At 36.0% G+C, this 19,297-nt stretch overlaps 1 protein-coding gene across 1 annotated transcript in view; it reads right to left on the bottom strand.

The window, feature by feature from the left end:
- The window catches only part of LOC139691282 (uncharacterized), a 34,889-nt gene that overhangs the window by 5,665 nt on the left and 9,927 nt on the right, over positions 1 to 19,297 (bottom strand). Inside the window, exons 7-13 of the mRNA XM_071589037.1 lie at positions 17,590 to 17,712; positions 13,796 to 14,673; positions 11,779 to 12,039; positions 7,408 to 7,704; positions 5,593 to 5,716; positions 5,110 to 5,234; positions 1,139 to 1,284 (exon numbers count right to left, since the gene is read on the bottom strand). Of these exons, the coding sequence (XP_071445138.1) occupies positions 1,139 to 1,284; positions 5,110 to 5,234; positions 5,593 to 5,716; positions 7,408 to 7,704; positions 11,779 to 12,039; positions 13,796 to 14,673; positions 17,590 to 17,712 (1,954 nt within the window). The remainder of the gene's footprint in view (positions 1 to 1,138; positions 1,285 to 5,109; positions 5,235 to 5,592; positions 5,717 to 7,407; positions 7,705 to 11,778; positions 12,040 to 13,795; positions 14,674 to 17,589; positions 17,713 to 19,297) is intronic.

A 19,297-nucleotide genomic window follows, 5' to 3' on the forward strand; every position in this document is an offset into this window, starting at 1 on the left:
AGCTGCTTGAAACCTTCAGTTTGTACGGTTCAAGCAAATGACCACGCACCATAATATTATTTGTATACCTCTTAAGCAGGTATGTAAAATTCTGCAAACATATTCTTCCTTATATTGTCTCAGAAACATAGCATGATAGTCAATTTTTTTGTATCTAAAGAACAGAGAGCATAACTCAACTACAATATACAATTCACACTTTTTTCTTACTAATCCGCTATTACTACTATGTGCATGCTTTGAGATACCTATGCAATTAATATATTTTATCCATCATGGGCTGTATTATTTGATCGCTAGATGCAAAATCTTTTGAGCCAATAGGTTCAATGTATTTAAAATCACTCAATCTTCTAGAAAATATAAGTAATCATGAGCCCCATGCTTCCTGGTTTGATAACATATGCAAACACTAAAACAAATATTGTTTCCTTCGGGCATAATAAATGAGCATTCCAGCAAGTTTGCTAATATAAAACTTTAATTCCAGTAATTGGATGTTAATTGGTGTGATTTGATTTGCTAACATTTTGATCGATTTACTTCAGAATCTATAGATTTTGAACTTTACAACAAACTACATGCACCCATAGTTTAATTACAAGGAACAACTCTAGACTTGATTTATAACTACAATTTCACAGCAAATATTCATGTAGTTATCTAATCAAGAGCATCACAACAATGAGTAGATATTTACTCGCTAATTACAATACCTTTATGAATCAAGTGATACTGAGGCATCAATAGGTATTGACTTCCATCCCTAATATTTATATAGATTGGGAAATATTGGAACTCAAAACATATTACGAGATACCTGAAGACCTAAGGATAAAACTAGTTTTATGCAAATTTGTTTTTAATAAAAATGATTATTTAGTATCACCTGAAATAACACTTGAGGGTGAGTGGGTTTTTCCAGTTGAGTTTGACAATTTTAGATTCATATTTATTTGTTATTTTAGAGATAATTTAATTGTTCATATGTTACTAAATTCCCAAGACTCTCAATATCTATTCCAACTCCAAGCAGACAGACAAGAAGAGCTCTACAGATCAGAATAATTTGTCCTTGCTTTATTAACTACACACAAAATGCACCAATTATTGCACCATAGCCTATTTTATGGCTTACCTAAATCTGAATATCTAACTTTGCAAAAAGCCCTTCGGCCACCAAAGCAGAGATCATACTTGGGTAGAGAGGGGTCATCATTTCCATGCTCAACTGCTTCATAGGCATCGACTTTGTAAGCAAAGGTCACAAAGCCATAGTTATCTCTGAAATAGAAAATTTAATGAAATTAAACACAACAATTAAAAAAAACAACTACCAAAGACAAGGTACATTTCTTCCAAACAGTAAGTCTTGGCCATCCATCAGAACTATCAATATTTCTTCAAGAGAATTAAACAGAAAGAAGTGTGGTTCAGGAACCCACTATAAAAAGAATAAATTCTGTATTTCGAAAAGGCAACAGTACCGTAAAACCTCCATATTATGAAGGTGTTCAGGGCAAGAAAAAGGGGGGGTTATTGTTTAGATGTTGCTGTGGGTTGTGTCCTTGCGAGGACTCGTCCATTCAAAAAAATTTACAGCTAATAAATTGAAAACGCAACTTTTAGGATGGCAATATTATCAGTCAATATTATGAATAACCACTTCACCATCCAGACAGCCAAGGGATTGGAGTTATTACTGATTGTTTTAAAGGGATAATGCAAGAGAAATAGGATGACAACTAACCACAAGAAAACAAAAGTATTGTAAAAAAAAAACTAGATCACGTGAAGCAGTTCATGTATTTGGCCAGTATTTTAGAGGAAAATAGGCATAACATGGGAATGCATCAGCAAAAGAAGCATTTGCCAAAAGAAAATTAGTTAAGGTACACTAAGTGAAGATAGATTGGTAAGACTTTGATGCGGAGCACAGTGCTTTATATATGTAAAACCTGGGCAATCAGGCCAAAGGATGAATATAGATTGGATGGTCTTTAGATGCGGGAGTGATAAAGAATGGAGAAAAGAAGTTGGACAGAAAGGAAGACGAAAATAAGTTTTATCTAAGATGAGTAAAGAGGAGAGACTGCTGGGAAAACTAAAAAAAAAACAGAGTAGAGATCCAGGAAATATTGAAAGGCAGTGATAGAAGATAAAATTTTGGATAAGCAGGGTGTAGAAAAAAAAGAGGGAATCTTTTAAACAGCGCAATGACAGGCAGCAGAAGGCTCAAAAAAGTGAGAGACAAACCAAAGGAAACTCTCATGATATGCAGATAATAGTCATGAGAGACCATTCAAAACCTACCACTAATTGGTAGAATACTTAACATGAAATGAATGAATCATGCATGCCATAAAAAAATATTTCATATATTTTTTCATTTCTTACATGTTATACATATATTTTTAATTTATCAAATTTACTGGTAATCCCACACAATGCCTCAATTGTAACTTATTCATAGATGCAGCATATTTTTGGGGAAAAGATTGGTAGAGATACTAACTAAAAACTAAATTTGGGATGAATTTAAAGTTCTCAACCCAATTTCATCCAATTAATGTAACTTTGTATGTTTTTCTATAAAATGTATGAGAATACTACCTTTTATTAAGGCAAATGCATGAGAAACTCAAGAGAAGCATTTTATCTTCTCAGGAATTCAGTCACTCTTTTAGAATGTATGAAAGACTTATTTCTGTATTCTTACTAACTGACCATCTGTGGTGAAATACTAAAATACTTTTTGGGAATAACCATAAACACAGAAATCAACCCTAAGGTCGGTTTAGTAGGTGATGGTAGAGATCACCCTGTACTAAGCCCTATACGGCGTGTGAAAATTCACACATCAGGGTAGGGGGGTCAGTTCCTTTCCCTGTACCGGTTATGGTTCCCCAGGAAGACCTGGTACCCGAAAAAATGACTTTAGCTTGGGTGGAGCTGCAGGTGCCCAGAGTGCCTTGCCCGGGAATCGAACCCGGGACCCTCCGGTCAGCAGTCCAACGCTCTGCCCACTGGACTACCGCGACCCACTTTTTTGGAATAGCAATCAAATTTTACTTGCCCCACATTACCTCTCACTTAATTTATATTAAAATCTTGTTTTGTTTTAATCTAATATATTCAAATAACAATGCAATTCAAAGGTTAGAGCAAAAGCCAACCAAAAACAGCAGACGTTGAGTCCTTTATACCATGCATAAATTGAAATATGACATCAATGAAATTCAAATCAGGGTGTCCCTTGATTTGCAAAGTTATTGTTCATTTTGAAAACTTTCTCTAATTATTATGCATTTATGTACAGCAAAGTTTCATGCATGTGTCAGAGAGTTATCCTGTGTATCCTCTCCTATGCTCAGTAAAGAAAAACCCCTTAAACAAGTAACTTCTTTTTGAATTGTCAAAGGCTATAGACTAAAACCAATGGAAATGATAGGAACGGAAGCAGGAGCAGGTCCTTATTTGACAGACTTATTACGAATTATTTTAAATGCTTGTAGTGCACCATGCAATTGCCAGCACAAGTGAATGCCTGTCTCCATCAAGGAGATTGAAAAAGAGCTTAGAGCCAAATGTATGCCAGTTGTACTACTGGCCACCCAGGCACAGCCATTATATTATTCCCTCATTAGCAGGTTGGATAGACAAGAGGTCAAGGTCACTGTGCTGTCAACAATGGCATGCCAGAGTGATAGTGAAGGGAGACTCTTTAATCTCTTGATACAGGGGAGGCAGAGGACACATTCATGGAAGTGGAATAAACTATGAAAAACTGTTAATTATGACAAGCACACAACCCTTTTCAGACTGACTGAAATACTTCCAAGCAGGGCTGCCAACTAAGGTCAGTGACAACTGGGAAAAGTGAGAATTCCACCACCTTCCCCTTAAGCCACACCCCCCAAAAAATACAAATCATACACATTGCTATGTTGCAGGAATTAACACAAGTGTTGGTTAGTTGAGAAAGTACATTCAGTAGACGAGCAATTATTTAGCCACTTTGACAGCCTCCCAAACTGTGGTTCTTTGAGCAAAAGCCCCATCCTTTCCCCTCCAGTTACAGCCCTGTGTTACTGCTAGCCCAGCTTACCAATGTCTTTGGAGACCCTGTCTATGATATTTTTATTATGATCCCCTCATGTCCTCTTCTGTACATGAAGAGTGGATGGGAAGAATACTGAAATGATTTTTCCAAGGGTAAAGGCCTTACTTTTATCATGTGTCTAATGATGAAAGATAAAAAAAACATGTACCCAAGCCAGAAGAACCGAAGATAGAATGTGCTGTGCATTCACTATTTAGCCTGCGAAGCAATCTGAAGTCTGTATAAATGATATTACTGATAGAGGTTTGACTTTTAATTACTAATGTAGCATTAAATTAAGACAAATAAGTTGAATTCAGCAGGAATGGAACCAAGATAAGGATTTGGTTGTTTTAATATTTTCTATATCAACAATGATGAAATTGGCCAAAACAAAAATTTTAGTTACTCTGATGAACCATAAGTGAAACTTGGTGAATAAGTCTTCGAAACCTAAGAAATAATATAATTGTGATATCAAATTGGTACCAATCCCTTTTAATTTTGAATTAATTTTAATACAAATGTTCACTGAAGGAACAGATAATACAACTAATGAATTAAAACAATGTGAAACTAGCTTTTCTATGACACCCAAAAAGATATGTTAATTCTCTATGCAAAATTCTAAAATCTATGGACTATTCTTCATACATAATATCCAAGCAATCTCATTTTCCTGTAGTGCTGCCCAGAAAAACTAATATGTAACCATGAAAAATTTCCTCTCATCTATAATTCATAAATGTTTGCAAAGCTAGTAGAAAAGTTGATTCCAGTCATTCAAACATTATTAGCTAACATCACTTGAAGCACAAGCAGCTTATGGACAGATAACTAATTAATCCAGACACCTTGGAAAGTATAGTTGTAAATTATACCTATAAATTGGCTATTTAACTCACTAAGTTACAAATTATCCAATGAAATACCGGAAATATGCAATATTAACAATTATTTTTTAACTTAAAATTTCTGTTTCTGTGACTGAAAATCAGTTAACTTACCCATGCTCTCGGAAGTGAACACTGATGTCAATTATTTCACCGAACACCTCAAACCGATGTCTTAAATCAGCTTTTGTAGTTCCTTCAGCAAGCCGTCCAACATATATCACCCTACGTTCTTCAACCTGAAATATGTTAACATAAAAAAATTAGGAGATTGTAGAATTCTAAAAGACTAACTGCATCCAACATATTTAGCATTCCACACCACTTGAACAAATCACACAGAACTCCATTAAGGAATATGGACAAGGGAGAACAATATTAAATTTGAGCAAAACAAACAGTTAATGAGCACACTTCCAACGTACAATCAATTTATCAAGGTTGCACAGTTGTTTAAAAACTACACACAGTCAATATTGCTTGCAATTGAAATGAAACTTACTATTTTTGCTCATGAAATATGCAAATTTCAGGAAATGCAGGGACTTTTCTAAGATTAATAATTGGGCAGAATAAAAACAGCATTACATGACAAACCTGACGAATCTTCTCCCTCTCAATGCCTGGCTGCCAATCGGATGAAGGAGGAAGTGCCGCAAGGCCACAACTACTATTATTTGACTTAGCTCTGTGCTGTGCCCCATGTATTGGTGAACGTGACCTACAGACCAAGCACATACTCCCATTATGCCATGAATGGCAACAATCAAAAGTCAGAAAAAGCTAGCCTCCCACTTCACTAAATGCACAAAAAGGAAGAAGCATGCGATGAGAGTAAAAAGGAATAATAATTTAAGCTAATCCTTCCCCATTACTGTACTGAGATGGCAAAAATGGTACCAGTACACAATTTTGAACAATGATGAACAAATCCAAACATAGAATTTTTTACCAGAATATTTTTAATACTAAAATATCTAAAATAAATAATGATAAACAATACAGTAAATCATGATGGAGCAGAGTTAATCATTATTACTTATCTTGATAATTGAAAAATTAGAAAGTTAATACACAACTAAGTAAGCATCAATTCTCAATTTACCACATGCTGAGAGTTTGACGGCTATCCCATTATACTACATTACTGCCTGATGTTGAAGTGATATCAGAAATTAAAGCACTTGAATAGTCCTTAATAATGGATAGGGGTCTAGCTGTTGACAGTTGAAATAATAAGCAAAAGCGACAAAGTCTTCATCACCTTTAAAACTATTATCACCTAATTTAAAGTTTGATATAACTGAACATAAGTATAGTTTATGATAAGTTTCACAATATCAAGATGTTATGCTTCAATCCTTATGACTATTTTAAGTTTCAAAACTAAATTATGATTGCCTGAAATTTATACATACATACACTCACTACAGCAAAATTAAGTCTTTATGATATCTTTCATAAAACTGGTTTATGATGATTATTTTCTGCATTTAAAGCACTGTTGTCATGAGAAGTAAGGTTAATACATAAAAAAAGATTCAGAAATGTTTAATCTGCATAAAAAATTATATTGAAATGTTACATGTGCAGAAAAATGTTGGGGAAAAAACCTTTCATATTTTTCTACTTGGATAAACCTGACACCAATGAGTTCTATAACTTGTTAATTCCACCAAATTTCATACATCAATTTCGAGACCTACTTCAATAGTAATCATTAATTAGAATATGCCTTCATCCGTTGCTATATTCTTAACTTCTTTTATGCACCATAAGCTAAAAATGCAATTATGCCATTAAGAGATGCATTATTATTATTATCCCTCGCATTCAAATAAGTAACCATCAAATAAAACTTATCTTACAGGTTCTCACTTACCACAAACAACTATGGACAGCACATATCCATATCAGATTAAGTTCTGAGACATACTGAATCAAATAACTGTATAAATGGCAACACATTAACATGCTGGGATTCAAAAATGTTTTATGGAATCTTTGGTACTCTGTGGTAGATATTATGATCTTGTATGACTTTGAAGTGTATGAAATCAATCTTACAAGTATAAACAATATTTCTGGAACCAAGAACCAAACCACCCTATTACTACTAAAAACCTAAGCATACATTGACACACACTGCATTAAAAGGTCAACTTGAATTTTTATACTAAGTCTTTCCTTAAAATCTTTATTTTCAAAAGAAAATTTCACAAGATTTAGAATGTGAATATTGCCAATCAGTAAATCTCCACATCAGCACCATAACAATTCCTGACAATCCATAAGCAAACAACAGAAGGACTAATAATAGCAACGAGACCCTACTTATGACTGCTTCAAATAACAATTAACATTAAAAGAAGTGTAGGCAGAGCAAACAAAATTAACCCATAGTATATTTACCGGGAGTAGCACGATGAGCAATCAGAACTCCAAGAGGGAGAACGGGATGACTGAGATCGACAACTCCTGCGCCTTGCTTCTCCATCTTTGTGACTGCGCCTCCTGCTTCTTCTTCTAGAACGCTGTTCATCATTGTGGGGGGGAGAAGGAGAGGGGGACGAGGGTGTCACTGAGCGCATGGATGATGATGGAGAAGAGCCACAAGAAGTGAGGGATGAAGGGGACTTCACCTGAGAATGGCCACGCTGCATCGACGATGATCTTCTCATGTGATGGCTTCCACCCTTGGCACTACAGCTAATGGAAGAAGATAGAACAGTTAATTAGTAAATAACAAAAAATGTAGTCAATCAATGGATTGCTTCTGGGGGAATGGTCAGTGTGTAACTATGACTAATTGGTTTCATTTGAAATTACCACAGTGAACTCCATTTAAGTCATAACCAACAGATTAATTTAAATCAAGATTCCATTTACAAAACTCATTACTGAAAGAAGCTGAAGCTTATGAAAACAACTTCTTCGTTAGTTTATCGGAAACCCCAATACTTTTTACAACAGCGTAGAACTATTAAAGCAGCCATTTTCAATCATTAATATAGATAGCTTTCTACCGATGGTGGCTACGTCAGAAGTATTATGTGACCTAGTGTGTCTCTGAAACAGTGAACCTCTTCAGGAGCAAAGGACTCGCTACTGCTTGTTTTATTGCCCCCTTCCACTCAGTTGTATATTAAGCATCTGGGTTTGATTAAGGCATCTGGGTTTGAATCCTGATCAAGTTGAATGATTTTTACACAATGAAATTTGTGTATTTCAGTAATAATTACTTTGCTCTAAATGACCATTACCACAATACGACCATCATCCCAAGCTGTACACATTTGTAATACAAAAGGTGGCCATTCATTTGATTGCTTATGAAAACTATTGTGCTCTCTATCACCCCTTATTTAAAATATTTAACATTTCATCCATACCATGTGTATATATACTTCAGTGTTTGATATGAGCAAAATCTAACCTTAAGGAATATTCAATTAATTCCAGGATAGATAATTATGGTATGAAACAGAAGGATTATACGTCCATACTAAGAAAACTGCTCTGGGTCCTAAGGTTGAGTTTGTATTTGTATAATAAACTGCCTTTGGTGGTCAAAGTTCCATGAGCACTCTTTTTTATGTAGCAAAGGTAAAAGCTTTCCAACTAAATTATTGCTTGTATACAGTAGCCAGTAGTTTTCATGAATTAATGGAATTACGAAACTGGATTACAATCTATTTATACACTTATATGCTTTATGTCTTTGCTAATTTTCTGTATGCTTGCAAGTATGTATGGTGTGACTTTTACCTGAAAAATTGATTGCTGGCAAATAAACTATTATCATTACAAGGGTAATTTGAAAGGTTCTCAGAATCATCACTAGCACAACAAGTTTCCCACGTAGTAATAGGTAATCCTTATTGAGTGAACAGGCAACACATCAGCGCTCTGGAAAGAGATCTGTGGTGCGGACGTCTCTCTGCTGTTTTTTCAGTGTAAAGATTGGTGAAAATGAAAAAAAAAAGGAGATTCGAGCAGTGATTAAATACTATGTAAATAAGGTATGAAAGCAAAAGAAATCCATGCTGACTTTCAGAACACACTGGGTGACACTGCTCCTTCATATGCCACTGTTGCAAAGTGGACAAACGAGTTGAAGTTTGGCTGGAACAGCTTAGATGAAGATCCACGTAGTGATTGGCTAAAATGTGCCTCTACCCCAGAAATTATTCACTAAGTGAATAAAATGGTCATGGAAAATCGCTGACCTAAAGTGCAAAAAATTACTGAAGCTGTAGGGATGCCATCTGATCAGGCATATCACATTTGAAAAGTGGAATTGGATATGAGAAAATTATCTGCCACTTGGGTGCTCCAACTCTTGACCCAGGATCACAAACGCATCAGAATGGAAATTTCCAAACAATGTTTCACCCATTTTAAGAGGAACCAAAAGTCTTCACTGGTTTGTGACCACAGATGAAACATGGGTCCACCACTATACCCCAGAGACAAAAGCAGAAGAGACATGTTGATTCACGACCACCAAAGAAAACAAAAGCAATATGGTCAGCCAGAAAGGTGATGGCTTCAATTTTCTGAATGCGAAGGGGATTCTGCCAATAGATTATCTACCCACTGGCCAATCACTGGACAATACTACACTAACCTCCAGGACCAACTACAGCAAAAGACACACAAAAAAAGGCCACATTTGGCAAGGAAGAAAGCCATCTTTCATCAAAACAATGCACGCCCACACACAAATGTCCATGCCAAGGCAAAAATACTTGAACTAAGACACGAATTGTAACTACACCAAGCTTATTCCTCTGAAATGGTTCCATCAGATTTCCATCTCACCCCTAACTCAAAATTTTCCTAGGTGGACCTCTTCAAACAAAGAACAGCCGAATTAGACGGGTATTTTGCAGGCCTGAATGAATCTCATTGTCGAGATGGGATCAAGACATAGGAACATAATTGGACCAGTTACATTAGTGTACAGGGACACTACATTGAAAAATAAATAAAGTTTCACTGAGCTAGTCCTTTATTTCTATTCCACTCCGAAAACTTTTCAAATGAACCTCATATTTCATCACTATCAGTGGCAATCCTGAAGATAACACTTGTTAAACATTGCAAAATTTACCAATTTCTCTACAGGCTGAATTGGTTCAAAAGACAAATATTCTGAAAGATAAACCATAAGGGATGTTTATAACAATGATTGAAGTGGGTTCCCAGACAAATAAACTGGTTTTTTTTTAGAGTTTGCCAAGATTGTTTATTTAGAGTGTATTCCCTCAGAAAAGTGCATTATGAGGGGAAGTCAAACGAAAACCAAACTCATATCATTAACTTCACGACCCTCACAACCACCCAACGACTGCGTGTGCCTGTAAGTTGTCACTATACAGTTCTCCTACACAGTAATGGCAGAATCGATACGTAACAACAGTGTTGCCACCTTTCATGTGGACTGTGTGTTATGGTGGGTGTTCGGTCTTCATTTGACTGCCCTTAGTATTCAGGCACAAAACTTCGTCATATAATGGTCATTTAAGTTATTTAGTACACCAAATTTCACCCCTCCCTATGAGTACTTCCCACAGCACAATTTCTCCTCTAACAACGTAGCTGGTTAGTTCAGTTACAAAACCTATCAAACACCTCAGACAAACCTCCATATCAAGTTATAAATTACGTCAGGGGTCTAAATATGGTAGGGTGAACACTGTATGGTATTCACTTTCACCTTGGCTGCATGATAACAACCTCCACCCTTATACTTTCTTACCTTCTGCCATTACCATGGGTTTTTTCATTCCACTCCCAGAAACAAGCATTTAATGAAACCAAAATGTATTCAACCACCTAAATTTTAGTACTAAACATAACAAAGCATTGAAGCTAAAAAAATATTTCCACCTTCTTTCCTTCATAATATTTAAAGCAGAAATTCCAACTTGATCATATTTCCACCCAAGCTCACCAATTTACTGCCATCAGCTGAGACAACCATTACTAATACCTAACGATCTGGCATCAAAATTAGAACTGCCATTTCTGTGAAGCTTAAGTTTTGAAACAAATTGTGATTCCAGTAAACCAGGAGAAAAAGAAAACAACAAAGACTCTGAAGACTAAGCTATAAAAATGACAGCAACTAACATGAAAAAAATACTAAGACAAGAAGATCTAGGTGCTCTGAAGCCTGTAATAATAGAAGCTCCCTGAAGCTTTACAGACCCTTGATCTATAGACATAGATTGGTAAAAAGGTGCACACCCATACACACCTACAAATAAACATGTGTTCAACTTTACATATACCTAGTCAACTAAAACAAAACAACAAAAAATGTACAATGTCCCCACTACGCAACTATTCAAAGGTTAACTTCACTAAAATGGTACATATCAACAAGAACTGAGTGCATAGGAATAAACCATTTCAGTCACATCCATCGTAAAAATGACAAGCAAAGGAAAATCGCATTGAGCATTTCTTGACAAACATTTACAGAAATGAAGCATTCAAAAGAAAATATGTTTTGCAGTGAACTCACAGGGAAATCTCAGAGATCTAAATACAACTACTGAGCAGACAAATTTCACTATCAAAGCCAACTACCCCAACATGAATTTATTTATTTATGTAACATCTTTTATTTGGGGTGAGACAGACTTTATAGTCACTTCTTCCACCTAACCCCTACATAAATGGGAGAATGTAGCCCATGTACATCTCCACAAAAGTTCTCCGCACATATAAAACAAATTAGACAGTTCCCAAATTTTATAATTTAATACATACCTCCTAGTTCGAGAATTATGACGCCGGCCTTTATGGGAATGGCTTGATCTACAATGGCAGCTATGATGGCCACGATGGTGGCGATGATGCCTGTTCCTCCCCTGATTCAAGGAAGATATTGATGAGGAACGAGATGAGCAAGATGATGCAGAGCCATAAGACGAATGTGAAAGTACAGATGAATTGGATGAGGCAGAGCCATGTCTATTATGATGATGAGATCGGTAATTACGCCTTCTTCGGTCACGGGATCTAGCAGCCCTGTGTCAAATCATGCAGAGAGTATTTCAACCACTTTTTAATAAAAATGGGAAAAACTAAATTCAATCAAGACTTCTAAACATGTGACATTAGCATTTTTGAGATAAGGGCAATTTCATTGCATTCATGTTTAGTATAAACTTCTCATTATTGATTTCCTTTAGCATTTGGAACATTTTCCAATTAATTTTCAAGAAATTCTAACTTAAGATAATTAACCACAACTTCTTAATTTGGAAAATAAGCATTACAGCCTTACAGAAAGAAATAGAGTGAAAAAGACCACAATACTGCAAAAGGTATAGATGGAAAAGCTTAAATTATGTATGCTGGTGGCTCGCAGATTCTTATGTCTGAAACACATCTCCTTCAAGGCTGTTATTTTAATAGCTATATAGTAATATTGACTTATTTAAACAAATTTTCAAAATATTAATGAAAAAAATCAAGTTAAATAGAAGAAGATAAATCAAAACATACATCATTCAGTAAGCTCACCAGTGGAAATCATTTAAAATAACAATAATTATAATTAATACACAGCATTGCATTAAAAGCAAAATACATTAAGTAAAAAGTGACTTTTAAATGTGAGTTCTCACAGTTACTGAAAAGAGCCATGACTAATAAAATTTGAATAGTAATAATTGAAATTTAACATTTTTTCATAAAATTATGACAAACTTCAAACCTATTAAACACAGCTAATTGCTGTTGGGTCGAGCATATTTAAAAACCGAACATAATTTATAATCCACAGGATTTAGTTTTCTTCTGGCAGCTTCCCAATATTTTAACAGTTCTTAAACCCGGGGAAACCAAAAACAAAATAAGGCGACAGAATTGTCATAAAAATGGCAGTAAGCAGCAGTTGAAAGATTAAAACTTTCCACATATGCATAGGGTCAATTTAACTTTTTTAACCTTTTCCATAATGACAAGAACATTAATGGACACTCCTAAAAGATATGGACAACAACTTAAGTAACCATTCCAACAGAATATTTGGCATTAAAGTTATTATACCATTCAGTCACATTAACTAGTTTGCTACTAATGCTTTACTGTAGCCTTATCTACTCCAATATTACCCATGGTATCATTCTCTGGGGCTCATCTCCTTTCTCCCAAGTCATATTTAAATGGCAAAAGAAGGCTATTCACATCATATCTACCACTCCAATTTCAAGATCTTAGGCTCCTACTACCTTTCCCATCCATATACACCCTATTAACAGAAACATACATGAAACATCTGTCAGACTTACATGTCAGAAATTTTCACTACCACAATCACTATACCAGAATCCATTCAAACCTGCACATCAAACATAATTGAACCAAAGCTGCAAGCGTAGGACCAAAATTCCCATAAATATCTACTCAAAGCCTTTCCCCTAGGGCAGTGCAATTTTTCATGTACTTATATGAGGGGTTCAATACTTATCAATGACACAGTGTCAACATGGATTGAGCCCTTTCATGCCACGATTCCACCCAATCATCCATATTTTCAGTCAAACTACGGTTATAGGAGAAACTAGTTTCCTTGCCCTTCAGAAAAATTAAGGCAAAACACTGGCCTAAGTGCACAGCTTACTTAAAACGTTATTCATTATAGATACATTTTAAGGGTATCCATGGCACAATAGGAGAGCATTTTTTGAACAAATGCAGCCAACGTCAATCAAAATCGGAATGATCAAATGATGATGGGAAATTAAAAATACACCCAGAGCAATTTCTTTTAATTTACCTTCTCTGATCCTCTAATGAAGACTTCTCTTGGGTAACTTTCTCTTCTTCCTCATTGCACTTTGTTTGCACTTCCACACTATGCATCTTCGGCTTCTCGCCACTAGTTTCTTCGCTAACTTTATCCTCAGGAACATCAGTTTCCTTTGCCACTGTTTTCACAGAGGCAGAATTATCTACATCTACTTTCTCACCACCGACACCACTTGCATCACCACCATGATCCTCCTGTGGCATGGGAATCTCAGACAGCTGCACTTCACATGGATATACTCTCTGCTTTTCTAACTCCACCCTACGACTACGGTACTCTTGCAGATTCAGTTTACGCTTCGGTTTCTGCACTTCACGTTCCTGAGAGCCTGCAGTAGGCACCGTCCCGCGTGCACCATCTGCTTCTTCAGGAAGACCTAAAGAGCGCTTGGCCGGGTGCACTACGCTGACATTGGGGCAGGAACCTGCCTCTTCCCCAGCATCACTCACTTCACCCGATTCAAGGCCACTGTCTTTTTTTGAATTCTTCTCATAACAACAACCTACATTCAATTTTCTAGATCTATCCGAGATACTTTTTACTACATCAGTCACTGCCCTATCAACTGCACCAATTTGCATAACAGTTCGAGAGGAATCCGTATTTCGGCTTGGAGGGGTAGGCATGGCAGGTTTAGTGACTATACTACGTGCATTAGGACCAAGCGCAGGCACTGGGAGACTGGCATTCTCCTTACGGTTGCGCCGTGATCGGCATGCCTGTCCCTCATTGGCATAATCCGAGGCATCAGAATGATAGAATGATGGTGGACGAGCCATTTCAGATGAGCAGTAGTCATGATCAAGCTGAACAGATTCACCTCCTCCCAGCTGACCTCCAGAAACCTAGGCAGAAAAAAGGCAGAAAGATTGTTCAAATGCAATATAAAGTTTACCAAACAAAAGCCTAAAAACTTGTACATTATTCTATCAAAACTTACTGTTCCCCAGTTTATACCTTTCCAAAACCACTGCTGGAGCCATGTGGCTCATACAACTGGTTCCATCTCTATTAGCATGTCATGATTCTCTCATAAATATATGATCACAATTTGGGGCGTGCAAAGTGAACTTCAGTCACAATAAATAAAGAGTGAGGTGAGGCACAGGTGAAGAAGAAAATTAATGAGAGAGATGGGAGGGAAAAATGATTCACATCAAATGCTCACTGCATGATGAAAGGAGTGTTTGAACTAATCCAATTAATAGACAGTTTATGAAAAATGAGAAAGTTAAGTGCCTCAAAAATAAAGCTCTGACTGAGTCAGCATCTACATGTTGTTTGCCAAGATACTGTTGAGACATTCATTACAGAAGTCTCCAGTCAGCCATATTGGCCAAATGTTCACATTCCAATTAAGCCATCAAGGCCCTAAAAATAAAACCACAGTTCAGTAACCATACCATAATTAATTCACATGTAGTCCACCTATTGTATTTAATGTAGATTTTGAATAGTCCCAACAATTATTATGAATCACGTGGACTTTTTCTTTCTTGTTTGCCGTAAATTACTTCCTCTTTAAATCTTCATGCTTTCTATCTGTCTCATGTCATCTAACAAGTATGTTATCTTCACCTCTTAATAGCTTATCAACACTCTCCTCTCTATTATTGCACTAAACATCCCATTACCTCTCAATATTCCCTCAACTCAAATTTTCGGCCTTCTTTGAGTTGGAAAAATAGCTACTTACTCTCTTCCTCCAATTAATCTGAAACTCTGTCACTAGTCTTCCACCGTATTTTCTCCGTTCTTCAACATTATTCACACATTAGAAGCCTTGAATCCAAGCAGATCTTTATATCTCAAATACCAGGATCCATATTTAAATACAATCTACATTAAAGTCTTGAAAAATAATTTCTTTGCTCCTACTAATCATACCTGTCATCAATTCCATTCCTGCAAAAACCTCTTTTGCCAAAACTACTCTCCTCCAAATGTCTCCTGCAATTACTCTTTTTCCTCCAAAATACATCTCAATTGTTTAATTTCTCCATCCGCTCTAATTATTTCCTTCTATCAGAATGCTTGCCTAAGTTTTCTTACTTCTGGAGAAGCTAATTACTTCAACTTTCTTTTTCAGTTAATCTTCATCAGGTTTTTCTCATTTTGCTCTGGCGAAGCACTCAAACATTCCCAGAAATACCTTGGCTGTTCGACTAACTTTTGCTTGATTATACTGAATATTTTATCTGACCTTATTGTCCTGTCACCCACTTTTATTCCCAGCCCAAGACCATCTACTGCCACCCATAGTTTTTCCACCATATTCAATAAGTTGAAAAATAGAAGCAATAATGGAGAACCCTCTCTCTCTCCATTATTACCTCAGCTAACCACTGCCCGTTCCAGTTCTCTTCGCTATCCTTGTCTGGGATGTCCGAGTTGTACACAGGTTTTTGATTCAGCAACAGTGCACTCCTATGCCCTAAATGTGCACTAACTTCAACTTTGCCCTCTCTACTCTGTCAAAAGCTTTCTCCAAACCCACCATCATTCTGTACCCTTTCAGCCCTCGGTACTGCAATGACATTCGTTTTCATCCATTTTCCAAATCTAAGTTGATTAGCCATGTTAGCTATTTGCACTATTGCGTAACTAAATAAGTGATTATCAGTACTACATTGGCCTCATCTCAAATTAATTTAAGGCTCTACTTTACTCTTTTTCATAGTATTGACCCAAATCTACAGCAATTCTGAGAGAATTTGTCCTGAGGGACTTTATTCATTCATTTTATGTAATTCTTTTCTTATCTCACTATCTATAATCTCATAGTATACCTGGAGCCCAGCAATCTCCTACTCATCCAGACCCCATTCCCTTTACATGTCTAAGATAGCCAACCTAATCACATAACTTTGTTATTTTACATAAATCAACAGAAAAAGTGTGCAGCTTGAGGCTAAAATCAAAGGAGCTTGGGTGTCCATTAGGGATTCAGAGGTATAATGCAAAAACCTGTATGGAACAGTGAAATAACACAAGCCATACACAGCAGCTTGGCAAAACCAAGGCTAATGCAGAACTTTAGAGTGTGATAGCAAAGAGCCTTGCAAACAGTAACCATGAATGAACTCCACAACATCTGAGCATTGCCTGTGCAGGCATTACAGAGGCAATGAAAACATTGGCAAGTGAGGGCATAAGCTTACACATACTGTTGTTAGCATACAGGACGAAGGTACAACAAAGAAACTATCTATGGTCATAGACCCATTGGGATGGAGCACAGGATATCAAATCCAATCTTTGAGATGGAGTGTGACGGAATGGTGGCAAAGTTTAACTCATTGGAAGAACTCTTCAAAACCCACATTCAATACCAAGAGCTGTGAGATTATGAAATATGAAAATAAGGGACAATATGATTAGGAGCTTTATAATCTATAATCTTCACAACCTCTCAAAATTGTGTGTTATTTAGTGGTTAATGTGTCCTAGTGAACACTAGACACTAAAATGATGCACTAACTACTTCTAATTTGAATAGTAAAAATATGCCTTTGGGAATTTGTAGTATGCAAATTACAAACACGAATTTAAGTTTCATGTTCATGGAATTCTGACTCCTACTTCCACTAGATCAATCTGTGTTGCCATTTTGTCAGTTTTTCTTGCACAATAACAATTGGTTGGCTTGGATGCCACATTCACATCCCCGTGGTTTGTTTTGTACTTTGATTTTTTCCTTCAGTATACCATTTCATATGGACAGTGATGAAAAAAGTACTGCAAACCAAAGCTTGACTCACAATTTTAAGGAGTTTGTTACGACTCAGTGTTGCTCCAGCATCTTGCATTCTGGTACCTCTCTGTCCATAGCGTTTCGAGGGCAAGGCTGGAATGACAGCTATAGACTTCTTACGCCCACATGCCTAAAATCAATAATAATTTTGGTCAGACACATTTACTCCCAACATTTCGCTAAGAATATAAGATCAATAATGCATCATGCACATTACCTTATAAGCATCATATTAATTTAGAAATATCTTTGAAGTGTCTGGGACCAAAATGGTCACAGTAGTAGGAATATAAGGACAATGGCATTAAGCAAAAGAATTCACAAGAATGATGGAATAGATGAAAGGGACATAAAGTAAGGAGGTTACGAAAACTGTCAAAACTTTGGTAGGGAACATGGTTTTTATCACTTGTCAACTTGGTAGTTAAAGCAGGATAATAGGCATATACTAAAAGTTTTTGCAATAAGGGTATAGAGAAGGATGGGAAAGGTGAAATGGATGAATGGGAAGAAGGGGGATTAGAGAGCATTGTTGGGAGAAATCCACAGGAGGCAGGAAAGATAAATGCAGAACATTTTGATTGGTAATGGAGAATGGCATAGAAGAGAGGATGTTAGGCAAAAAGAGTAGGGGCAGGAAAAGAATAGGCATTTTGAATGGAATGACAGCAGATAGAATGTATACAGCATTAAAGAAGTTTATTGAAGAGTAGAATATTGGGTTGTTTCCAGTTAATTAAGGCCAAGAATATAGGGGTATTCATAACACAAACCTACCTTAAACACTGGACCACAAAATAATAAGAAATAAATTCAAATATTTAAAATAGTAGCTCAGCCAGTGAAACATAATTTTGCAATTCTAGAGTTAGAATGCAACTGAAAATATTAACAGTCAAAATTTCAGTGAGAGTTCTGTGGCTTGGGAGTTTTAGCCACAAATGATCAAGCCAATTTTCTAAATAATGTAAAGAGCCCAAGCCACTGTAAATACTAAAGAAATTGAAAATGAAAAATTCAATTAGATTGTTTAGGGACATATGAATGCATGCACAAACGTATTGCACTACAAGTATTATTATGTACTGGTAGTCATCTCTCTTCAACTCGTAGAGTTTCAGACATTCTCTGAGAATCTATTTTAGTTGGATTTTTGTAACTAAGATTCATGATGAATGTTATGCATGTATACCTTAGCACCAATAAAATGGTAAATGCCCATATGTGATGATAAATATAAATTATAATGATAAATACAGACTCACCCAATCAAATAATAAAGTAAAGATTAAAGTAATGCTGTACATTAGCAGCTTCATGTATGAGGCTAGGGCAAGTGCAAAAATGCCGCAACAAAATGAAGCCATTTTTGAAGGATTTTTCTATGTCAACTTTTCGGAAAAGTGGATGGAATGAACAATTCAATAAGGGAAAGATGAATAAAAAGCAAAGTAATTCACTGAAAGATACATGGAAGATTATTACCTAATAAGCCCATGAAATAAAGCCATAATCGCCTAGAATATATGTTACTGAAAGGTCCCTAAGCTCAGAGCATTAAAAATGTTTTGTCTAAACCTATTCTATTGTTAATTATTAAATTAATGTACACAAAGTGTGCATTCAATGAACAGCATTGCAATTATCAGATGAACTTACCATTTGAGAATACTGATACATTAAGCTATTGTTCATAATTCAGTAGGTTCAAATGC

The sequence above is a fragment of the Hetaerina americana genome, unplaced genomic scaffold, assembly GCF_022747635.1.
Source record: "Hetaerina americana unplaced genomic scaffold, ioHetAmer1.1.p SCAF_32, whole genome shotgun sequence".
Classification (NCBI taxonomy): Eukaryota; Metazoa; Arthropoda; class Insecta; order Odonata; family Calopterygidae; genus Hetaerina; species Hetaerina americana.